Genomic DNA, 22,327 nt, shown 5'->3' with positions numbered 1-22,327 from the left:
TTTTGACTTACATTTCTGTGATTATTAGAGAGCTTGAATAATTTTTCAGGAATTTATATGAACATTAAGTGGTTACTGTGTACAAGGTGCTGGGAATACAAAGACAAAATAAAAACATTTCCTTTCCTCAGGGAGTTTATATTCTACTCTAGTGAGGGAAGTAGAATATTTACTGTGATAAGAGCTATTTCAGGAGGAAGGAAGTGCTAACAGCCTAGAGATGTAGGAAAAGCTTCCTGTAGGGGGTGTGCCTGACTCAAGCCTTGAAGGAAGCTAAAGATTTCAAGTTGAGGTCAGACCTCTTAACTATCCCCAAACCTCATTGGCTCTTGTGAAAGTTACCCATGGGGCAACAAAGGTGAAGGCCAGCATATGCCAACTTAGGAGATCCTGAGGCCTCCCCACACTCCAGCATGTGAATGCAACCCCCTAATTTGACAGAAGGGCCCGGGGTCTATAGAGGGTAAAGGTCACAGGCACATGTCATGCAAGTGACATCCCTCCCTTGAGCTGAAGTCCTCTGACCCTAAACCTAATATTTCCATTTTCTCTTATGCTGATCTTCACTGCCCACCCCCTCCCCCCAATCCCAAGGCAAGGCATCTTTGCTCAGGTGCACAGTCATAGAACATAGGATCCGCCCAGGGTCACACAAGAAGTCGTCACTGGTAGGATTCAAATCCAGGTCTTCTGAAACCAAGACCAGCACTCACTCTACTACACTGCTATGCTCTGCTCTGCTCACCATGCCCCAGACCTGGTTTGGCCACTTCCTGTGACATCTTGGGCGATTCATTTAAAGCCTCTGGCCAGTTCCCTCATCTGTAAAATAAGGGGGTTAGACTAGGTATCATTTAAAGCCTCTGGCCTCAGTTCCCTCATCTGTAAAATAAGGGGGTTAGACTAGATATCTAAGGCCCCTTCTGGCTCTAAGTCTATAAATTTGGTTCTTACAGGTAGCTAGGTTGTGACTTCTCCCAACCCACTGGTAAATTGGATCCTCAGATGGTGGCTACATCTGAGGGTTCTAGGCTGGGTGGTCTTTCTAATACTGTTAGCTCAAGCCCTCATTCTCATGTTCTCTCCAATATTAATCATCAGTGATTGCTGTCCCAGTGTCATTTAGCCAGTTTATTAATGCCCCACCATCAATTTAGCCAGGTATCTCCATTGATTACCAGGAGGCAATTAACAAGTTTTACAAAGGGATATTTACTGAGAAGATGGAACAAGAACAGAAGTCAATCAGTAAAATAAGTCTTAAGCTCCTATTTGCCAAGCACTGTGATAAGGCACAAAGCTGTTCTGTTCTCAAGGAGTGCACAGTCCAGCAGGGAAGAGGTGAAAACCAATAGATACAAACAAGCACGCTGGGGCACACACACACCACACACATACAGGATAAACTGGAGACGATTAACAGAAGGAAGGCGGGTTTCCAGGGAAAGACTGGGATGTTAGCTTGAAGTACCAGGGAAGACAGGAGGCAGAGAGGAGACTGGAGAGAATCCCAGACGTGGGGGATGGCCCAGACCTGGGAGATGGGGTATTGTGTAAGAAAAAAGGAATCCAGCATCATTGGATCAGAGTATGTGGGGGGGAGGGGCATTAAGTAAGGTATAAGAAAGCTGGCAAGGCTGGGGAGCAGGTTATGAAGGGCTTTGAACACCAAACAGGACTTTCTATGTGATCTTGGAGGTGGTAGGGAGCCATTGAATCTTCTTGTTTAGGGGAGTGACAGAGAGATCTGCTTTAGGAAGGTCAATCTGACCGCTGAATGTAGGCTGGACTAGAAGGGGGAGAAATTTGAGGCAGGGAGTCTAACCAGCATGCTCTTGCAATAATCCCAGGTATCAGGTGATGAGGGCTTGGCCCAAGGTGATGGCAGTGTCCGAGGAGAGAAGGGCACATAAATGAGAAAAGGTATGAAGGTAAAATCAACAGGAATTGGCCACATTGGATATGGGGCATGAGAAAGAGGGAGGAGTTGAGGATGACACCAATCTGTGAGCCTGGGTGTCCGGGAGGATGGTGGTGCCCTCAACAGTAACTGGGAAATTCGGAGAGGCAAGGGTTTTTTTGAGCAGGGGCGGGGGGAAGATGTTTTGGACGTGTTAGGTTTAAGATAACTACCGGACATTCAGCTAGAGATGGCTAATAGGCAATTGGAGATGTAAGAGGTTAGGAGAGAAGTTAGGGCTACTGCTGGTGAGTTGTGAATTTATTCAACCGTTCTATAGACTAGTAATTTGGAACTATGCCCAAAGGGCTATAAAACCATGCATACCGTTTGACCTAGCAATACCACTACTAGGTCTGTATACCAAAAGAGATTAAAAACCAAAAAGGAAAAGGATATATATGTACCAAAATAGAGCAGCTTTTTTTTCTGAGGGTAAAGAATTAAAAGTTGAGGGGAAGCTCATCAGCTGGGGAATGGCTGAACAAAGCTGTGGCGTGTGATTATGATGGAATACTGTTTTACTATAAGAAATGATGAGCAGGATACACTCAGGAAAAAAAACCTGGAAAGATTTCCGTGGGCTGATGCAAAGTGAAATGGACTGGGTTCAAAGTAACAGCCATGTTGTAAGATGATCAGCTGTAAATGACTTATCTATTCTCAGCAATACAGTGATCCAAGACAACTCCGAAGGACTTATGATGAAAAATACTATCCATCCCCAGAGAAAGAACTGATGGAGTCTGAATATAAAATCAAGCATTTTTTTTAACTTTATTTTCCTTGAGTTTCTTTTTTTTCTGTGTTTTCTTTAACAATGTGACTATTAGGGATGTGTTTGCATAACTATACATGTATAACCTACATCAAATTACTTGCCTTCTCAATTAAGGTGGAGAGGAGGAAGGGAGATTATTTGGAACTCAAAGTTTTAAAAATGAATGCTAAAAATTGTTTTTACATGTAACTGGGGGAAAATCAAATACAAAATAAAAGCTAAAAGATAAGTTAGGGCTGGATAAGTAGATTTGAGTATCAGCATAGAGATTATAATTGAATCCATGGGAGCTTTTGAGATCACCAAGTGTAGTATGGAGGGAGAAGAGAAAGACAGAGCCTGGAGGGACCCTCCCTGTTAGCAGGTGTTAACAGGTTAAGTGACTTGCCTAAGAAGTAAGAAGAAAAGGAAGTGAAAGCATCAATTGTAGACTGCCTTCTCATGTAATTTAGAAGGAAGAGAGGTATGGGACGGTAGAAAGTGGAGACAGATGTCCCAGCAATACAAGGATCTAAGACATCTCCAGAGGCCTCATGATGGAAAATGCTATCCACATCCAAAGAAAGAGCTAAGAAAGTTGAATTGCTATTTTTTTCTCTTCTGTTGAGTTTTGTTTCTTCTTTCTGATGGTTCCTATTGGTTTTAATTTTTACTTACAACACCACTAACGTGAAAATATATTTAATAGGAATGTAAATGTATAGCCTATATCAGATTGTGCACTGTCTTGGGGAGGTTGGTGGGGAGGAAGGGGGAGAAAAATTTTAAACTCAAAAGCATGTGGAAGTGATTATTGATAAATCAAAATAAATTAATAAAATTTTTAAAAAGTGGAGACAGATGGATCAAGTGAGATTTTTTGGGGGATGTGGGAGACATGGACACGTTTGTAGGCAATAGGGAAGGAGCCAGTAGATGTGAGGGAATGGTATTGACAGAGGAAAGAATCTGTTGCAGAAGATGAGATGGAATGGGATCACTTGGGCATATAGAGGGCTTACCTTGGCAAAAGGAGAAAGGGCCACTTCTTCATGTGAGTCAGAGGTGAAGGAGGAGATGGTGGTAGAGGGCATCTGGGGGATATGAGGGAGGGAAGGAAGAAGAGAGAGCTTTCAGAAAATGGCCCCAATTTTTTCAGTTGTAATATGAGGATATAAACCTCTCAGCTGAGAGAGGTTTAGGGGGAGAGAGAGAGCTATGGAAGGTTTAAGGAGAGATGAAAAGGCCTAGAAAAGCCACTGTGTTGAGTGGCATAGTGGCTTAATTAGAGAGTTGTAAAAGAACTGCCTTGCAGCAGCAAGGGCCCAGTTGAGATTATGTAACATAAATTTGTAGTTGATCCAGAAGTACAAACGTATCTTCTAAGCTGGGTCACATTCTCCTCTCTACCACTTAGTGAGAGTGAGCTCAAATTTAAAGTGCTCGCTATTCATCCATCCCACCAAGTTTCACTTCTGAAGGCAAACTATTTATAGCCTGATTGAAGAAGGTTGCCACATTGGCCATGACTGCCATCACATTTATATGGACTCCATTTCTTGGACTTTTGGTTACTCCTCTGACCTTTCCAAGCTCACAAGATCAGTCTGTTCCATCTCCTACACTTATTCACCTAAAAGCAGGAAAGAGTGAAGCTTCACAGTAACAGAAAACCAACAATCCATCCATTCATGGCCGCGCCTCAGGTTTGGAGGGGAGATAATGGTGTATGGCCTCTCTCCACTCAGAGGCTTAGGAGTCCGTCTTTACTTGATCACTACCAGGAAAGAGATAGACTCTATACGGCCAGTTGGTGCATCCAAAAGGCCATCTTAGCAGTTCCAGTTTCAATCAAAAGCCCCTTTTCCTCCTTTTTCCTACAGCATGCAGTGAGCAGACAGCCCACGGTTATAAAACATCTGCGTGTGTTTGGAATTGGGGCATTCCAGATCATCACATACTTTCACAAACAGGTTCCCCAAGCACCTGTGTGGGTTGCCAGCAGGCAGAGACCCCTCTAGATAGTCTCTGACCTGGGCCTTTGTTGCCCAGTCCTCCTGTTACATGAAAGACATCAACAGAAGACAACCAAGTTAAGTGACACAATCAGAGCATAATCCACTCAGTGGTTCAACAAGCATTTACTAAATGCATACTATGCTCCGGGATGTGCTACGAGCTATGGACACAATGACAAGGAGCTAAATAGTCCTTGCCTACAAGGACGTTTAGCACCAGAAAGACCAGATGGGTCGATGGATGCACAAACACAAATTAGAATTTGACTCTGAAATAAAAATTTTTATCCTTTACTTTCTTTACTTTTTGGATTAAAAAAAAATGCACTGTGTCAATTGGTGTCATTGGTCCTTCAAGATATTGTTAAATTCCAGTCCATGATTCTATAAAAATAATAAAAGGAATAGTAAAGTTCAGGGTGAGATGAGGCTGTTGAGGAAAGATGGCTCAGACAATAAAAAGAGGTTTGTTGGCTTCTTTTGTTTTTAAGCTATATTATGGAAAAGATTAAAGAAGGCCAGGATCACTGCTTAGGATGGGTGGGATGATGGTTATATAACAGAAAAGATGAAGATTCTCAACTTTCACTTTGCTTGTTTTCTCTAACAAGGAAAATGAACTTTGGACTAGAAAAGTCAGAACAAAACCAGTGAACAGGGAGCTAGTACCAAGGATAAGAGGAAGACAAAGAGCACTTAACAATCTTTGATCCAAGTTCAAAGTACCAGACACAGATGAACTTGCTCCCAGGGTACTGAAAAACCAGTAGATGCCATAGCCAAGTCATTTTCAATGATCTTTGAAAGAAACTTTGAAAGAGACTAGAATTCTCGTCTTGATACACCAAGGACTGAAAGTGAAACATGCTATTTACCTCTCTCTAGAGAGGTGATGGCCTTAAAATACAGAGCAGAAATGGTCAATTGAGGAATTTGTTTTGCTGGACTATTCATGCCTATGATGAAGGTTCTGGGTTTCATTTTTGTTGTTGTTCAGTGGGGGTGGGGGGAGTAGTTGGAGGGTCAGATTATAAATGCATGTAAAAATAAACTTATTTTTAAGAGAAAAAGAGATTATGTCAAATGAAAAAGACACTGCAGAATCGGAAAAGACCAAATGTCCCAATTTTCAAAAAAAGAAAGTGAAATCTGCAAACTAAAGGTCAGTGAATTCAACCTGGGGCTCCTGGCAAAGTTCTAGAAGACAAAATTAAAGGGACAATCAGTAGATATTTACCTACATAAGGGTGCTGGGATCACAAAGAGCTAGCAGGAACTTTTGGAGACACATCATAATATATTAATTTCCTTTTTGATAGGGTTTCTGGACTGGTAGAGCAGGAGTATGCTGTAGAAAAATAGTTGACTTAGCAAAGCCTTTGACAAAGTCTCTCCTGATAATCTTGTGGCAGAGGAGAGATATGGTGTAGATGGTAGTAATTAGGTGAGTTCAAAACTAGTTGAACGGCCAGACTCAGTAATTACTGGTTTTGTGTCAACTTAGAAAGAGGTCTCTAGTGGAGTGTTTCAGTGATCTGATTGCTATTTCATGTAAATTTTTACATATTTCTATCTATTTACATAAATTTCATATAAAATTTCATATGCATTTTTACATATTTCTACCTATTTACATAAATTTCATATAAAATTTCATATAAATTTTACATATTTCTACCTATTTACATAAACTGCTGGCATAGATGCCACTTATCAAATTTTTTTTAACATTGAATATAGAATGACAGCTGACTCTTTCCCATCCACATCCAATCATTTGCCAAATTTAGTTACTCCCACATCCCTTGCATCTAGCCTCATCTCCCCACTCACCCAACGTCTAGGTCAGATCTTGACCACTCTCCACTGAGCCACTGTAATAGCCTCAGGATTGCTCTTTCAGCTTCAATCTCCTCTGCTCTCCGAACTGTCACCTATATCAGAGATGTCAAATGGGCAGTCACATGTAGCCCACAATGGTCCAGAGTGCAGCTAAAACCAGATTAAAATATAGTGCCTATGTGACTGATGTATCAAGAAAAAAAAAAAAAAAATATATATATATATATATATATATATAAATGTGTGGTTTTCTAAGTCAATATGCAACCCACAGGGATTCCTACGTATGGTTTCGTGGCCTCTGCTTTTGTTTGAGTTTGATACCACTAGTTGACATGACTGCCATACTGATACTTCTAGAACATAAATCTCACCATTTTGCTCTCCTATTCAAAAAATCTTCAATGGCTCTCTACTGTCTACTGTCTAAAATTCCAAGTTTCCTTCAAAGCACAGCTTAGCTCCTACCTGAGGCCCTTCCTGATCACCTTGTTAATTGTACTTTCTTCTTGAAATTACATTTTATATATTTTTGGGGCAGCGAGGTGTGGTGCAGTGAACAGAGTACCAGCCCTGGCGTCAGGAGGACCTGAGTTTAAATACAGCCTCAGATTTGCTAGCTGCATAACCCTGGGCAAGTCACTTAACTGCAATTGCCTCCAAAATAAAAATAAAAAGAAATTACATTGTATATGTTTTGTATTTATGTGTCTCAATTCCAGCTTCCAGAATAATATAAAGTCCTTTGGGGAGGCCCTTTTCCCTTTTGTCCTCGTATACCACAGGTTTTATCCATCATGCAAAGGAGGACAATTAGAAGAGTGAAGAACCTTGAGGTATACCATATGAGGAGAAACTGGGGATGTTTGGCCTGGAAAAGACTTTTTTTTTGGGGGGGGAGGGAAGGAGGAAGACAGAAGTAGGGAGATAACCAGTCTGTGTCCAATCAGACTTTCTCTGCTTGGTCCCAGAGGGCAGATCTAGGAGCAGCATGGGTTAGATGCAGGAAAATCTTCCTAATGACAAGTTATCCATAAGCAGATTGGGATGCCTTGGGAGACAATTTCGCTAGGGGTCTCCAAGCGAAGGCTGGGTAAGCACTTCTCACGTCCGTAGCAGACTGCATGGCCTCTGAGATGCTAATTTATAGATTCCATAATTATGCTTCACAGAGTTGGACTTAAAAGGATCCATAGGAATTCAATGTGCAAAGATTGACGATGATTCAACAATGGTCTCTTCACACTCCTTGACTGGTTTTCCATTGGAGAATGAATATCGCCATAAATTTCAATCAGGTACTTTTGAGATTCTGGATATCAAGATTCAGAAGAGGTAGTATGGCACAGTAGAATCAGCACTAGATTTGGAAATGGCTTCATATCTCACTCCCATCATCTACTACCTCTGTGACCTTGGGCAAGTCACTTAACTTCCATGGGCCTCAGTTTCCTCATCTGTAAAATGAGGTAGTTGTACTAAATGACTTCTCAGGTCTCCTGCTCAAAATCTGTGACATTTAATAGTTATTTTTCTCAGTCTCTTTTCTTTTTTTCTTTGGAAGCATTGCTTTTCCTATCATAAAATTATTTTGTTTTTTATAATTACCCATTTTGCCTATGTGGTGAGAGTTAACTGTCCTGTAGGTGCCTGTGCAAATTTTTCCCTGACTGGTTCCAGTCCATTGGGATGGCAGAGCTACATGCCCCTCCCTCAAAACTCTGTGACCACCTCCTTCATTGCTTGCCTCTCATCTGGACCACCCACGATAAGAAAGGAGAGGGACAGAGGAACAATCTCATTTGATGCTCACAGCCCCCCTGGAATGGAGGTGCTATGATTATCCCGCCCACTTTTCTCCAACTCCCCTCCTTAAATCCAGGATGGAGCTAAGGACACCACCTCCTCATGGCCATTGTTACTCAGCTCTGGCACTGTCTCTTTATTTCCTTATTATTTTTTTTCTTCCAATTTTGTGACTGATAAAATTATAGAATACATCCAACTAGAATTTATCATAATGTATGGCATAAAGCATGGCTATAAACTAATTTCTTGCCATATTGGTATCCAATTTTCTTGACTATTTTTATTGAATAATGATTCCTCTCCTTTTAGAGGTTTTATTTCTTTAAAGAAGATTGAATAGTTGTTCCTTGATTAGGTTGAAGAATCACCCACTATTGCTATAGAAAGAAAAATCTGAGAATGTTGAGCATTAGAAGCCAGAAGCTACTGAATCAAACCCGTCACAGTGCTAGGCACTGGGGGGATACAAAGACAAAAGTGAAAAAGTCCCTACCCGCAAGGAGCTTACATTGTATTGAGGGAGAGATTTATAACCAATATGTGTATAACCAATTATTATTAATTAGCTCTTATAAAGGTATATTTACTGAGATGTATTAAGAATAGAAATTACAAAACATTTCCCTCCAACATCTAGGGTCACACTCTCTCCTATATCACCTCCATCCTTCAGGCAAGTAGGTTCAGCAAAGCTCTTGCTACAAGTGGAGATAATAAGAGCACCCACCTCCTAGGACTGGTGAAGATCAAATGAGACACATGTATAGCACGTCATGCACCATAAAGCATTAAATAAATGCTTTTGTCATTCAGTCGTGTTTGACTCTAGGTGGCCCCATGGACGTTGTCCATGGGGAGTTCTTGGAAAAACCACTGGAGTGGTTTGTCATTTCATTCTCCTATGTGTCCTGTTTATAGATGAGGAACAAAAATGGATTAGCTGACTTGCCCAAGGTCACACAGGAGCAAGTATCTGAGGCTGGATCTGAACTCAGATCTATTACAATAATATAATAAATATATAATAATATAATATATTACATAATAATATAATAAATGCTAGCTATCATTAACATTATTAAGCTCATTTCTGAATAAAGGATGAGTCCATCAGCAGAGCACAAGTTTGGAAGATCTACAACTCCTTTGTTCAGGTAAAGAAACGTAATCTAAAATAAAACATTTTGACTTGCTCAAAGACAGAGCAAGGTAATGGTAGTTGGCTGTTATCTTATTCTTGCCTGCATTGAAGCTCATTTGTTACTTCTCAGTTTACACACAGAGCATCTCAAGTTCTTTCTGTAGTTTTCCACATGGGTTTGGCATTTCACTAGCTAGAATGTTTTCTACTAGCTTTGAGATTTTGATGGGGCCTCTCCCTACCAAAACATTTACTTCAATTCACATTATCATAGTTGTATCCATGTATTGCTGGGTTTCCCTTTTAAGTTTTATCAGTTCCTTTGGCTTTTTCCATCTTATTTCCCACTATTCTTCCCTGAAATTCCCCCCTCCCATTACTTTTTCTCTTGGAGGAGCGGGCAGCTGCCTGTTCAAGTTGCCTGGATTAGGTCAGTGTTTGATTCCAGCTCTCAGGCCCTCTCCCCTATTCCCACTCTGGGCTCTCACATGCCCCTTTCCCCTCTCCCTGACAGGGGAACGACAACAGAAAAACCACATCAGCAAAACCAAACAACACAGCATGTAAGCGATATTCCAGGCCCACAGTCCCCAACCTCTCAATCGAGATGATGGTACAGTCTGTCCAAGGTTGGCTGTTGGACTTCATCAAAGTTGCGCCTTTTTGAGCTGACTGGAATTGCATTAAATCTGTAATCTAAGTAGAATTTTTATTATATTGGAATGGCCCAATGATGAACTAACTCTTCAATTATTTGTCCTTAGCCATATAGAGTGTTATGTTATATACCAATTATTTTATGTATTTTGTAGTTACTTGGGAATTTCTTTCATCAGATCATTAAAAAAAAAAAGCCTTACATGACCAGCCCTGTCATTAATCAGCAAATATTTATTTGGTACTTTTTATGTAGAAAACACTGAGAAATATAAATAGATATAAGTCTGTCCATAAGGGTTCCCCCTGCCCCAAATTCAGCTTATACTTTTCTTCCAGAGAAGTGTCTTTATCTCTATCTTTTGATACATCAGTCAGTTCCTTGCAAAATATTCCACGTGACAACAAACACATAACTTAGTTTTTAACTTATATTCCTTTGGCTTCTTTAAGGCATTATATATTCATATAATGAAGACCTTCCCCTCCCCCCCAGTAAAATTCTATACTTTTAAGTTACAGCCCCCCGCCCCCACATATCTCAGCTTTTCCCTATTATCAGCCTCTGGTGATATCCAAGAGTACAGATGATCAGCTTAGACACATAAGGAGATCGATGAGCTTGAAAGTTGGAATGTGGGAAGTTCTGAGTCTCGATTATGTATTCATTAGCTTGAAGGTCACAGTGAAGGGATTAGCAGCTCATTCGGAAGAAGGGAGTTAGCGAACAGTAGAAAATTTTAAATTTTAAAGCTTCAGAGTTTGGAAATTGAGTTGATGTCAATGGAGAAACCCGAGCCAGCAGCTACGAGATGGCTTCTCACTCACACTCCTCAGCCTGGCCTTCAAAGTCCCTCCTTCAAAGATATCTATTTTCCCTGGTGAAACTGAGACTTTTCTTGAGGCTGAGTGCCGCCCTTTTAAAAAGCTTCATGCACTGGCTCAGGGGCATCACGATGCTCAATATCATGGCCAACAGCAGAGGGACTCTTCCTCATTTGGCTTTGGCCACTGTGAAAAAGAAATACCCAAGGCCAAATGGTATAGTTACTGAAAGTGTCAGAACCAGGGCACAAAGTGAGGGTAGGCTGCCTTCCAGTGATCTCCCATGAACTCAAAGAGTATTATATAAAGCAAATGGGCCAGATGCGGACTCTTCCGGGCAAAGTGAGCTGAAAACTTTTCCTGAACACCAAGGTTGGTCCAACTCCCTGACGGTAGAGCCAGACAGAGTGAACTTCATCAATTCTGCAAGGTAATAAGGAGGTAGCATTGGGTAATGATCTTTAACGCTTGTGCAAATCTTTCTGGGCCTCAGTTTCCTCATCTGTGAAACAAGGAAGCTGGACTAGATTCCTTCTAGTCTAAAGCTACAATCCTATGAGGTCCAGGGATTTCTGGGGATCCTATGATCCACAAAAGTCCTCAGAAGCCCATGCGGGGTTTCTTCTTGAGCGGTTGTGAGCCTGCAAGGGAAGGAGTGTGTCGGGAGGGCAGGCTCTGGATGCTTGAATTCTGGGAGTGGAACACAGAGCTGAACCCTGGGTCAGGGGAGAAGAGGCTCTGACTATTTGGATTTTGTGTGCAGGGGGCAGAGGAGCTCCCTGGGTGGGGAGAGAGGAGGGTCTGGGTCCTTGGATTCTGGGAGCGTGGCACTGAGCACCTCCCCTGCTCAGAGGTGGGGAAGTTCTGGCTGCTTGGATTCTGGGATTGGGGGGTAGAGCGGCTTCCTGAGTCTAGAGGAGGGAGGACTGCAAGATAGTCTCGAAGCGTCTGTCGCCGTTCACGGGGTACGCTCCGGGCCCACGGCTCCTGAGACAGCTCCAGAGACTGAGAAGCTTCAGATGTCCTGTGGAGGGGGCTAGGAGCCTCATGGTGACCGTCGACGTCAGAGAAGTCAGAGGTGGTTCTGACAGACGAGAAAGAGCTGGAGAGCTGGGTCCGCCTCTTCTCCCGTGACTGCCGCTTTCTAGGTACCTGGCTGCCGCCTTGCTGGCTGTCCCACCAAATGGCTCCCTTCCCCTCCCAGGAGGCTTCCAAACGTTCGGTCAACTTGTCCTCAGGACCAAAGGGCTCGTGTGCAGGGGGAGGCTCTGAGGGAGGGAGGGGTCCCAGGTCCCCTTGTTGCAGCAGCCGGCCTTCAGTCATGGCGGCCCGGAGGCCCTCTCGGACCTTCCCTTTGTCTTCATCCTTCAACCATCGGAGATAGCGTTGGGAGAAAGTAGGGGGTGTCCAAGAGGGGAGAGCTTGGGGAACCTGCAGCAGGGTCTTCAGCCAACGGCGGCAGCACGCAACAGCCCGTGGATTCCAGGAAGCAGCACCGGGGTCAGGAGCTGCGTCCAAGGACGGCAGAGCAGAGGTCTGGTCGTGAGAATCGAGCTCTGGGTCATCAGCGTGGTCAGTGGAAGAGTTACTATCTTGGAGAGAGTCAGCATTTGTGGAAGTGGTGTCTGGCTGGAGCCAGAGACGCTGATAAAAAACATCTCCGGCGGCTGAGAGTTGGAACAGCAGCATGGTGGGACTGGGACAGCGTGGTGGTACGACAGCAGTCAAGCCTGGGGAAAGCCCAGTGAAGAGGACCTCAGATCCCGAGCTGTCGAACTTGGACAGCAGCCCACCAACCTCGAAACATCCCAATCCCCACCCCCTCATCAGCACATCCCTCGACATGCCTGTGAGGGGGGCCTTGAGACGCTCCTGCAGGAGCTGCTGACCGTGCGGCTCGAGGACCGGGAAGCCAGGGAGCGAGTCGCCGAGCGAAGGCAGTGACTGCGGTGGTGCTGCCAGCTGAGGGCTGCGACTGGACCCTCCTGGGGAAAGACGGGAGGGCGGGGAGTGGGCCAGAGACACCAGCCCAAGCGCCGCCACGGGCTTCCCGCTGGTCCCAGCCTCAGACCTCACCTGAGAGATGCAACATCCGCAGGTGACCCCCAAGTCCCCCGAGCAGCAAGGGAAGAGGCGCCCCCGGACGGGGTGGGGGCAGGAGCTGAGCCAGCAGTGGAGGAGACATGAGCGCGTGGGTCCACTTCATCATTGGGACAAGAGGCAGACGCTCGTCCAGCAGGTAGAGAGAGAACTGGGGGAAGCGTGACTCAAGTCAGGCGGGCAGCACCCACTCTGCGTGTACACGCCCTGGAAACTTTGGGGAATGGGGGAAGGGCCATTGGGATGAGAGCAAGGCATCTGCACGGGAGAATCTCCCTTACCTGGGTACAGATGAGATGGAGGGTGGGACTCAGGGAGAGAGGACTGGACGTCCCCAAGTACTGAGCCAATAAGATCCGCTCCCCTCGTTGACACGAGGCTTCAGCCCCTACACGGAAAAGGAGCTCACCACAGTCTGAGGGACCCTGAGGTCAGAGACACGGACGAAAGGTCACATCCCTGTGCCCCAGAGCCTGCGCCCCCATCGACACCCCTGATACCCTATATGGTCAGTGAGAATTACCAGCCTGACCCCGTACCCGAACGTCTGTGAGTCTGACTCCAGTGCGGTCAGCGACAGTCAGCATCCGGGGGTGAGCGGTGAAGTCTGCCCAGCGCCACGAAGAGGGGTCCTTGAACACAAGGGTCTCAGGGTCCTTGTGTATTTGCTGCAGCCTTGGGAAGAGAAGGAGAATGTGCCTTACTCTTCATGGCTAACAGGAAGACGCCCAGACTTACTTGGGGTGTGTCTGACTGAGGATGATGGCAGCCAGGCCTGGGAAAGCCTTTGGAGCGGGGCATCAGGGGAGGCTGGTCAGATCTGACCTAGGGGTAAACATTACCCATTCTGGGGGCTCCAGAGACACACAGCTCCCGAGCGACTGCAGACTGCCAGCTCTCCGGGAAGATGAGGGCTGCAGGGAGGGAGTGAGGGATGTCAGCATGGGCATCCCCTTCCCTGTCTGTGGTACACATCCCAGGTGCCCACCTCACCTGAGGCTGATCCCTGTGGCTCCCTTCTCCATACCCAGCACCTGCAGGGGCTCGGGATGCCCTTGACGACTGATCTTCCACACAGCACAGTGATGATCAGAGCGGACAGCCACCAGAGCTGAGGAGAGCGTAGGGGTTAGCTGAAAACAGTCCCACTCTCTACTGGCTGGGATTGGGGGCAAGGGACACCAGGAGCCAAATCAGTGCAGGCTCAGGGGTGGAAAACGGGGCCATTGAACGAGAGGTTTCTAGGTCTCACCTTCCTCCTGGACTGTGCGGGTCACCACCTGCCGGACTGGTCCCCGGAGCAAGATGCGAGTTGGGTCTCCAAGGGCCTGGGGCTCGCTGGTGGGGGACAGCTTTACCTTCTGGAAATCTGAGCAGCTAGTTAAGGCAGTCTTTAAAATTTAGGACCAACGTCTAGAAAAGATCTTTGAAACCATGTCTTCTAAGCCATTTTAATAGAGCCTGAAATCCCACTCAGGTACTTGGATCACGGATTGAGCATTCTACATCTGGCCAGCTCACTTCAGGCTCATTAGCCCCAGAGCTGGTCCCTCTCAGGCTTCCTGTACCCCTCTCCTTTCCCCCTCAGGCTTCCTGTACCCTTCTCCTTCCCCCCTCAGGGAATAAGTCCCTGGCCAGAGAGGATAAGCCAGTGTCCTCCCTCCTTCCCACACAGGGATACTCAGCTGGTCATAGGCTCGCCCGGCAGGGTAGACCAGCTGCCCAACATGGGGTTTGGCCCCTGGGACCCAACCGAGAGCCCCGCCCGTAGAGGCTTCATCCAGCAGCAGCTCCTTCCAGCGGCCCTCCAGTTCCTCATGCAGCAGCCCCCCAAGCAGACCTTCCACTTCCTCACCCAGCACCGTGCCCCCCAGGAGGGAGAACCGTCGCTGACGGGTGCTCAGGTGCGCCCAGGGGCACCTGGGAGAGGAAAGATCCCATTAAAAATAATACCAGATCACCATTTCCAAAACACAGAAAGGAACACAAAGCACTTTTCTTACAGCAACCTTTCAAGGTAGGCTGTGTAAGGATTATTATCCCCATTTTACAGATGAGGAAACTAAGGCTCAGAGTCACACAACTGATACATGTCACAGCTGGGACTTGAACCCAGGTCCTCTGACTCCAGGGCTTCCATTGTAGCCACTGAGTTAGCCCAGGAGGGCAACTAAGGAGAAAGCTGGTAGATAGCTGGGGGATATTCTGGTCCCACCTCCAAACTCTCCCTTCTTCCCAATCCTACAACCACCTAGTTTTGACTAACCCTTGTTTCTCGACTAACCCCAAACCCCCACTCCTCCCTTTTCTTCTCCTTAGGTCACTTGCCCCTTGGGTTGATGTCCACCGAGGTCCTGGAGCAATCGTTCTGCATTCATCACCGTCCTGCCCTTGCGGGATTTCTGCAGAGAACACTTCAGTTACTTCTTGCCCCTGGCCAGCCTGCCATCACCTCCCCATGTCATCGGGAGGTCACTTTTATCAGTTGTCCAGCACTCAAATTTACCTTTGGTTCTCCCAGGTTAAAATTCTCCTGCAGCAGCTTTCCTAGGGGCCCGAAGGCAATGTCCCCGTGATCCCTCAAGAACTGGTTGAGCTGATGAGGGACAGAGACAAGGACAGTGACCACAGATCACAAGCGCCAAGATCACAGCCCAGAGGAACCCTTGAAAGACTCCATGCCCGCTCACCTGATCTATAACATCTATCGTTGCTTTGGCCCCGAATGGATGCCTCAGTCTCCCCCGGAAGAGCAGATCTCGGGAGGTCAGCTCAGAGTCCCAGGGGTCTGAAGGGAAAATTAGGGAGAAGGGGCCCAAGGTTGGCAAAGGGAGCTGGGTTGGGCAGGAAATATGAGAACATATTTAGGAGGAGGTGCTAAGAAGGTAGATAAAAGTCTAAAAGGCAATCCCAGGAACCTGGTAGGGGGATCATTCTAATCCCTTGTCCACAATAGGAAATGTGTACGTCTGACAATGCTGGGCTTTGAGATGAGAGCCTGCGGTCCAAACAGCTGCTGCTGAATGAAGCTTCCATAGAGGGAGTTTTAGGCTGGGTTCCAGGAGGGAGGGCTTGGCAGGGGCTGGGGGGAGGGGGTATGTCAGAAATCAGCAAACAGGGTTGGGGCAGGAACAGCAAAAAGGGACCTCTCACCAGCACCGGGGCGCAGGAAGGGCAGGGGCCCAGGACTGTCAGACCTCCATCTTCCCCACTTCGTCACATAAGACGCCTCATGCTGTGGGTTAACCTAGGAGACAAGGAAATACTCCAGTAGTCTACATCTGGAGCATCAAAGTTAATCTCCGTTTTGCGGGGGGAGTGTGGTACGGTGAAGAGACCATCGGCTTCACAGTCAGAGCACCATCTTTGCTGCTTACTGCCTGTGTGACCTGGGGAAAGTCTTCTTGCCTCTCTGGTCCTCAGTTTCCTCATCTTGTACTTCCAGAGGCCCAGGACCCATTCAGTGCTCGTAAATTACCACTGCTGAGCTAAGTCAAATCTTTTACATCTAAACACTTTCTGTTCCTCTAGGGAATGTGTGAGCCAGTGATGGGTTTGGAGTCAGAGGACCTGGGCCACTTAGTGGCTGTGTGACTTCAGGCCTCATATTCCTTACTTGTAAAATAAGGGGGCTGGAAAAGATGGTCTCAGAGAGCCCTCCCAGGTCCAAATCTACGATCCCAATGACTTTTAGAGAGCACAGGTGATGCGATTCTTTTTTATTATGGAATTGGGGACAGGGAAAGCTCTCCAAGTCAAGTCTCTGGGGTGCCCAGGACATCAGACACCACTGCAGCTGAGCAGAAGTGAATAGAACCGTTTGTACGGTCCAAACAACAGTTCCCCAGAAAGGGCCCTGGGGCTGCTCCTACCGACGGATCCTGGGTCTGGGGGGGCTTCAGCAGCTGCATATAGTCACTCCAAGCAGGGGCCAGATAGGAGCCGGGGGAATCACTCAGGCCAGGGGGACCAGGCAAAAAGAACGTGGGAAAGAGATCGTCAGGGAAATCCATCTGTGTGTAGGCTGGTGCCCAGTTCTCCGGTCTGTTTCTGTGGAACAAAGATAAGAAGGGCACGTTTTCTTTCTCTGATCAGCAGGACCCTGCACAAAGGATTTCATGGGGCCACAAACCTCCTGGGGAAGAGGTAACAAGGAGTGTTTCTCTACTGGGAGCACAAAGGAATCCAAAGCCAAATCTGTCTTCTGCAATGTTCTCTGTCACAGGAGTCCACCTGCTCATAGCGTGAAGCGAGCACAGTTTATTCATCTATTCATTCAGCTGCCATCTATCAAGCACCTAACACAGGCAGCAGCCGTGCTATTCTTTGAGGCAGAAACAATTTAAATAAACTCTGGTTGCTGCTGCCATGAAACTCAAGTCTAGGATGAGACACAAAAGTGACCAAAAAGCACAATACTGAAAAATGCATTAAGAGATACAAAGTGTTACCTATGCGTGATCCAAGGTGGAAAGTCATTATCTACTTGAGAGATTAATCCTAACCCTGGACCCCCCCCCATCTGCCTCCAACCCCTTTACTGCTGCTACTGAAAAGAGCTAGAGGTGACTACAAAATTGTAGACTGAGTCCACTGCAGAGTTCTGCTAGCTAAACTCAGACGGGCCTTTAATGCTACATACTTTTGTTGTCATCCAGTCGTTTCAGTCTCATCTGACTCTTCATGACCCTATTTGGGGTTTTCTTGGCAGAGATACTGGAGGGGTTTGCCATTTCCTCCTCCAGCTCATTTTACAGATGAGGAAACTGCGGTAAGCAGGGTTAAGTGACTTGCCCAGGGTCACTAGTAAGTAAGTAAGTAAGCTAGTAAGTATCTGAGGCCAAATTTGAACTCAGAAAGATGAGTCTTGATTCCAGGCCTGGCACTCTATCCATGCCACCCAGCCGTCCCAATGCTGCAAGACAATCCTTTAAAATCCTTCCTAATTGATTCCCTATCCCACTCCTGGGTGGCTGTTCCAAACCTTCTCTTCTTTTCTCAAGCTTCCCAACCCGTTTCCAACCCCTTTCAACTGAGAGGCTGAAAAAACCGAGGCCATTCCCAGACAGCTCCCTTCCTTTTCTCCCCATCTCATATTCTTTCAACAATCATCCCCATTAGATCCTCCTTTCCTCCAGTCTGGGATGAAGAGCAGGCCCTTCTTGCCAAGGCCAACCCCTCCACAGGTACCCTCTATCCCATCCCCTTCTGTCTTCTCCAGCTTAGGGGTCCCACTCTCAACCCACTCTGTCTAATCTTCAATTGCTGGCTATTTCCTGGCTTCCTCCCGGCTACCAACAAACTCCCAAGTCTTCCTCAGTCTTAAAAACCACCATCCCTACAATCATTCCACCTCCTCCCCTTCTCGGCTAAACTAGACAAAAGCTGTCTGTCTGCTCTCAGTGCCTCTACTTCCTTTCTTCTCACTTAACTCTTTACAGTCTGGCTCTAGGCCTCATCATTTCACTGAAATAACTCTCCAAAGTTATCAATGATCTCTCTCTCTCTGTTTTTTAAGGCAATTGGGGTTAAGTGACTTGCCTAGGGTCACACAGCTAGTAATTGTCAAGTGTTTGGTCTGAGGCCAGATTTGAACTCAGGTCTTCCTGACTTCAAGGCCGGTGCGCTATCCACTGTGCCACCTAGCTGCCCCATCAATGATCTCTTAAATGCCAAATCTAACAACTTTTCCTCAGTCTTCTTCCTTCTTGACCTCTCTGCAGACTGTGGCACTGTCTACCACCTTCTCCTCCTGGAAACTCTTTCCTCTGGGTTTTCATGAAACTGTTCTCTTTTGGTTGTCCTCTTATTTCTCTGACCATTGCTTCTCAGTCTCCTTTGCTGAAGGATCACCCAAAAAATGACCACTAACTGTAGTGTACCTCAAGGCTCTGTCTCTGATCCTTTCTATACCCTCTCATCTGGTGATCTCAATTCCCACGTGCTCAGTGACCAATGCCTATAGGACTCCTAGAATACCTAAAGGCAGTGAGACAGCTAGCTCAGCAGATAGTGTGCTGGGGTCAGTAAGACCTGAGATAAACTCTGACCTCAGGCATATGCTAGCTGTATGACCCTGGGCAAGTCACTTAGCCTGTTTGCCTTAATCCTTGAGGGAAGGAAATGGTGAAGCACTCCAATATCTTTGACAAGAAATGCACAGTTTGATCCACAGGGTCATAAAGAGGTAGATGACTGAACAACAACATAGTCTATTTTGTGGGGTAAAGGGTTGTTTGTGGGGTTGAGTGAGCCAGTCTGGGGGAAATACAGAATGATAATAACATGTGACCCAGTTGCTGTGTAGCTGAAGTGGGATGGCGAAAGTCAATGATGATGCGAACTGAGACGTCAGCATGTGAGAACAGATGACCAAATTTGAGGAATCTAAAGATAGGAATGAAAGATATAGAATGAAAGGGGTAAATCAGGCTGGAGCATGTCTGAAGTAGGGAAAAGCCTGACATATCCAGGGAGAGTGGGGCTATGGAGAACCTGGGTTATAGTCTATCCAGAACAGATTTGGTTATGAGGAATCACTGAGACAGCCAATGTAGCAGAAATAGGTAGGATGGGGAAGCAAGTCAGGTCAAGTATGCATTTATTAAGTGCCTACTACGTGCCAGGCACTGTGCTCAGAACTGGGGCTCTCAAGGAAGGCAAAAGTCCCTGTTTTCAAGGACGTCAGAGTCTAATGGTGGAGACAACGTGCCAGCTGTAAAGAGAGAGAGGAAGAGAGTAAGTAAACTGGAGATAATTAGCAAATATTAAGGAAAGCTGGGAAAGGCTTCTTGCAGAAGGTCAGGAAGAGGCTCAGAGTTCTAAGCATGGGGGACAGCCAGGGAAGATGCCCCGAGTCGGGAGACGGAGTGCTGCATTCTAGGAACAACCAGGAGACCAGAGTCACTGGACAGCAGAGTACTCGGAGGGGACTAAGATGCAAGAATCCTGGAAGAGTAGGAAGGGGACAGGTTGTGAAGGAGAATGTTAGAGCCGAAAGAGCCTCAAGAAAGCAAAGCCTAGAAAGGGAAGGAAACTTACCCACTGTTCCACAGCTCATCAGTCGCAGACTCGGGATTCAAACCCTAGTCCAACCTGTCTCGTGAAGCGGGCCGGGAACACTGTTCCATCATGGAAAGCACCTCCGACTTGGCAGTTGAGAGCAGGGCCTAAATCCCGGCTTTGTCACCTTAGCCGGGTCCCTACCTGCTTCCTCCTGTACCTCAGTTTCCCCTAGCCTGTAGAAGCCGATTGAATGACCCCCACCCTGCAGAAAAGGGAGCCAAGATTACCCAGACCTCTTCATCTTCTTCAAGTGTAAAACGGTGGTTGTGACTCCATCGAACGCGAAGTCGGTCCCACCAGTCCCCACGAGTGGGCTCCAAAACTCCACCGGGCAGACACGTGCGAAGCCGGAGAAGAACGCCGGCAGAACGAAGGAAACTGACGACTCCCTTACTGCGCATGTGCGGGGCGACGGGTGGCCGGCCGGGGGATTTCCCAGGACTCTGGCGCCAGCCCCAGACCTGAGCACCGGCAGTCCTCCCCCCGGAGACAGCTGCCTTACGAAATATGGCGGCCTTCTGAGTCTCATCCTCCAAGTAGCAGCCGCCATTCTCCTCGGCGCAGGGTTGGTCCCGCCCCCTTATCAGCGGCGTGGATGGTGGCCCACGGGGGCCATTCCAAAACCTCAGGAGAAACGCGGAGCTGGAGAGGAGGAGCCTTCTCAGTAACTCGGAGTCTCTGGGAGGAGAGGAGAGTTCTGACCCTTTTTAACTGCCCCTGCAACGTTCACCCACCTTCCGTTCCCGTTCATTTTGCTAATGCAAAGCACTGTCACTACCATTACGTCATCATCGTCATCCCTGTGCAGAAATTACGCCTATTTTCCATTTATTTATTTATTTATTTTGGCAATTGGGATTAAGTGACTTGCCCAGGGTCACACAGCTAGTAAGTGTCTAGTGTTTGGTCTGAGGTCACATTTGAACTCAGGTCCTCCTGACTTAAGGGCCAGTGCTGAATCACGCCTATTTTGCAGATGGGAAAAACGGTTCAGAGAGAAGAGAGTTGTCCAAAGTGATGAAGCAAATAGGATCATGATAGATCTGCAGTTGGAAGCGGCTCACCATTAGATTGTCAGCTCCTTGAGAGCAGGGACTCTTTTTTGCCACTGGCACACAGAAGATGATTAAGCAAACAATGTTAATTTACCGACTGATTTAATCCAAACCTTTTATAGGCTGCTTCGCACATAGTGCTGTATAAATGCTATTCCTTCGTTCGTTCATTCATTCATGAAACGAGATGTAGAAAGCCCATAGATTGTGAAATCCTTGAAAGTAGGGATTTTTTTTTGCCTTTCTTGTATCTGTATTTCAATGTAAGTGGTTTCCTTTATATATATAATATAATGTATAATTATATTAACTATATTTCAATATATAATGCTTTTTCATATTTAATGCAATATAAAATATGATTCTGAGAAGGGGTCCCTAGGCTTCACCAGGCTGCCCAAGAGGTCCATGGCACAAACAAGATGGAAAACTTTGGACTAAGTGATCCGAAAGGGCCCCTTTAGCTCAGATAGTTCATCAGGGAGAACAGATGAAGAGGAATTTTCTGAATGTTGGCCAAGGGCAACATTCTCAGAGATTCCTGTCTGTTAATTAGCACCTGAATGACCTTGGACCAATAGCTTAACCCCTCTGTGCCCCAGTTTCTCCATCTGTAGAATGGGCTAGATATTGTTAAGGTCCCAGCGACCCCTGATGTTCTGTGACTATGATTTCAGCTCTCAGAAAATGCCTCCCTTATAAAGGAGCAGCTTACCATCATCACCACCCCATTTTCTTTCCCTTTCCTTTTTTCAGGTACGTGCAAGAGAGCCAAGTATCAGGAACTTCCACATCACTAGAGCCTACATTTAATACACATACAAGTTTTTTCAAAAAATAGTGATTATAAACAACATTATTATTTTTAACACTTTGGGGTTGTCTTGGATCATTGTATTGCTGAGAATAGCTAAATCATTCACAGTTAATCATTGCACAATGTGGCTGTTACTATGTACAATGTTCCCCTGGTTCTGCTCACTTCACTGCATCAGTTCATACAAGTCTCTCCAGGTTTTTCTGAAGTCTGCCTGCTCATCATTTCTTCTAGCACAATAGTATTCCATTACATATACCACAACTTGTTCAACCATT

The 22,327-nt window shown here is 46.2% G+C and overlaps 1 protein-coding gene across 3 annotated transcripts; it reads right to left on the bottom strand.

Annotated features, from left to right (window-relative positions):
* Positions 1-10,401: 10,401 nt before the first annotated feature.
* Positions 10,402-20,753, bottom strand: TAF1C (TATA-box binding protein associated factor, RNA polymerase I subunit C). 3 transcript variants are annotated; one of them, XM_020989263.2, is made up of 15 exons: positions 20,405-20,753; positions 16,985-17,162; positions 16,266-16,359; positions 15,803-15,900; positions 15,619-15,708; positions 15,441-15,514; positions 14,794-15,032; positions 14,365-14,481; positions 14,106-14,223; positions 13,955-14,026; positions 13,652-13,787; positions 13,394-13,537; positions 13,089-13,263; positions 12,860-12,997; positions 10,402-12,742 (listed from the first exon to the last, which is right to left on the bottom strand). In XM_020989263.2, the coding sequence occupies exons 1-15, from the start codon at positions 20,725-20,727 to the stop codon at positions 11,613-11,615; spliced, it is 3,126 nt and encodes a 1,041-aa protein (XP_020844922.2). In that variant the 5' UTR covers positions 20,728-20,753; the 3' UTR covers positions 10,402-11,612. The 3 variants fall into 3 exon arrangements, with proteins under 3 accessions (XP_020844922.2, XP_020844923.2, XP_020844924.1); XM_020989264.2 differs by having other exon boundaries at positions 20,411-20,753; XM_020989265.2 differs by having other exon boundaries at positions 20,154-20,498.
* Positions 20,754-22,327: the final 1,574 nt, after the last annotated feature.

Source organism: Phascolarctos cinereus, unplaced genomic scaffold (assembly GCF_003287225.1).
Source record: "Phascolarctos cinereus isolate Bilbo 61053 unplaced genomic scaffold, phaCin_HiC Scaffold_2;HRSCAF=192, whole genome shotgun sequence".
Classification (NCBI taxonomy): domain Eukaryota; kingdom Metazoa; phylum Chordata; class Mammalia; order Diprotodontia; family Phascolarctidae; genus Phascolarctos; species Phascolarctos cinereus.
Note: the sequence above shows the minus strand (reverse complement) of the source record. Positions and strands in the feature narration are given on the sequence as shown.

Coding starts and splice junctions, on each gene's coding strand:
- TAF1C (XM_020989263.2), bottom strand. CDS start 20,727: ATGGCGGCTGCTACTTGGAGGATGAGACTCAGAAGGCCGCCATATTTC. Junction 16,360..16,984: donor CCCAGACCCAGGATCCGTCG/GTAGGAGCAGCC, acceptor CTTGTCTCCTAG/GTTAACCCACAGCATGAGGC. Junction 14,482..14,793: donor GCGAGCCTATGACCAGCTGA/GTATCCCTGTGT, acceptor CTAGCTGCTCAG/ATTTCCAGAAGGTAAAGCTG.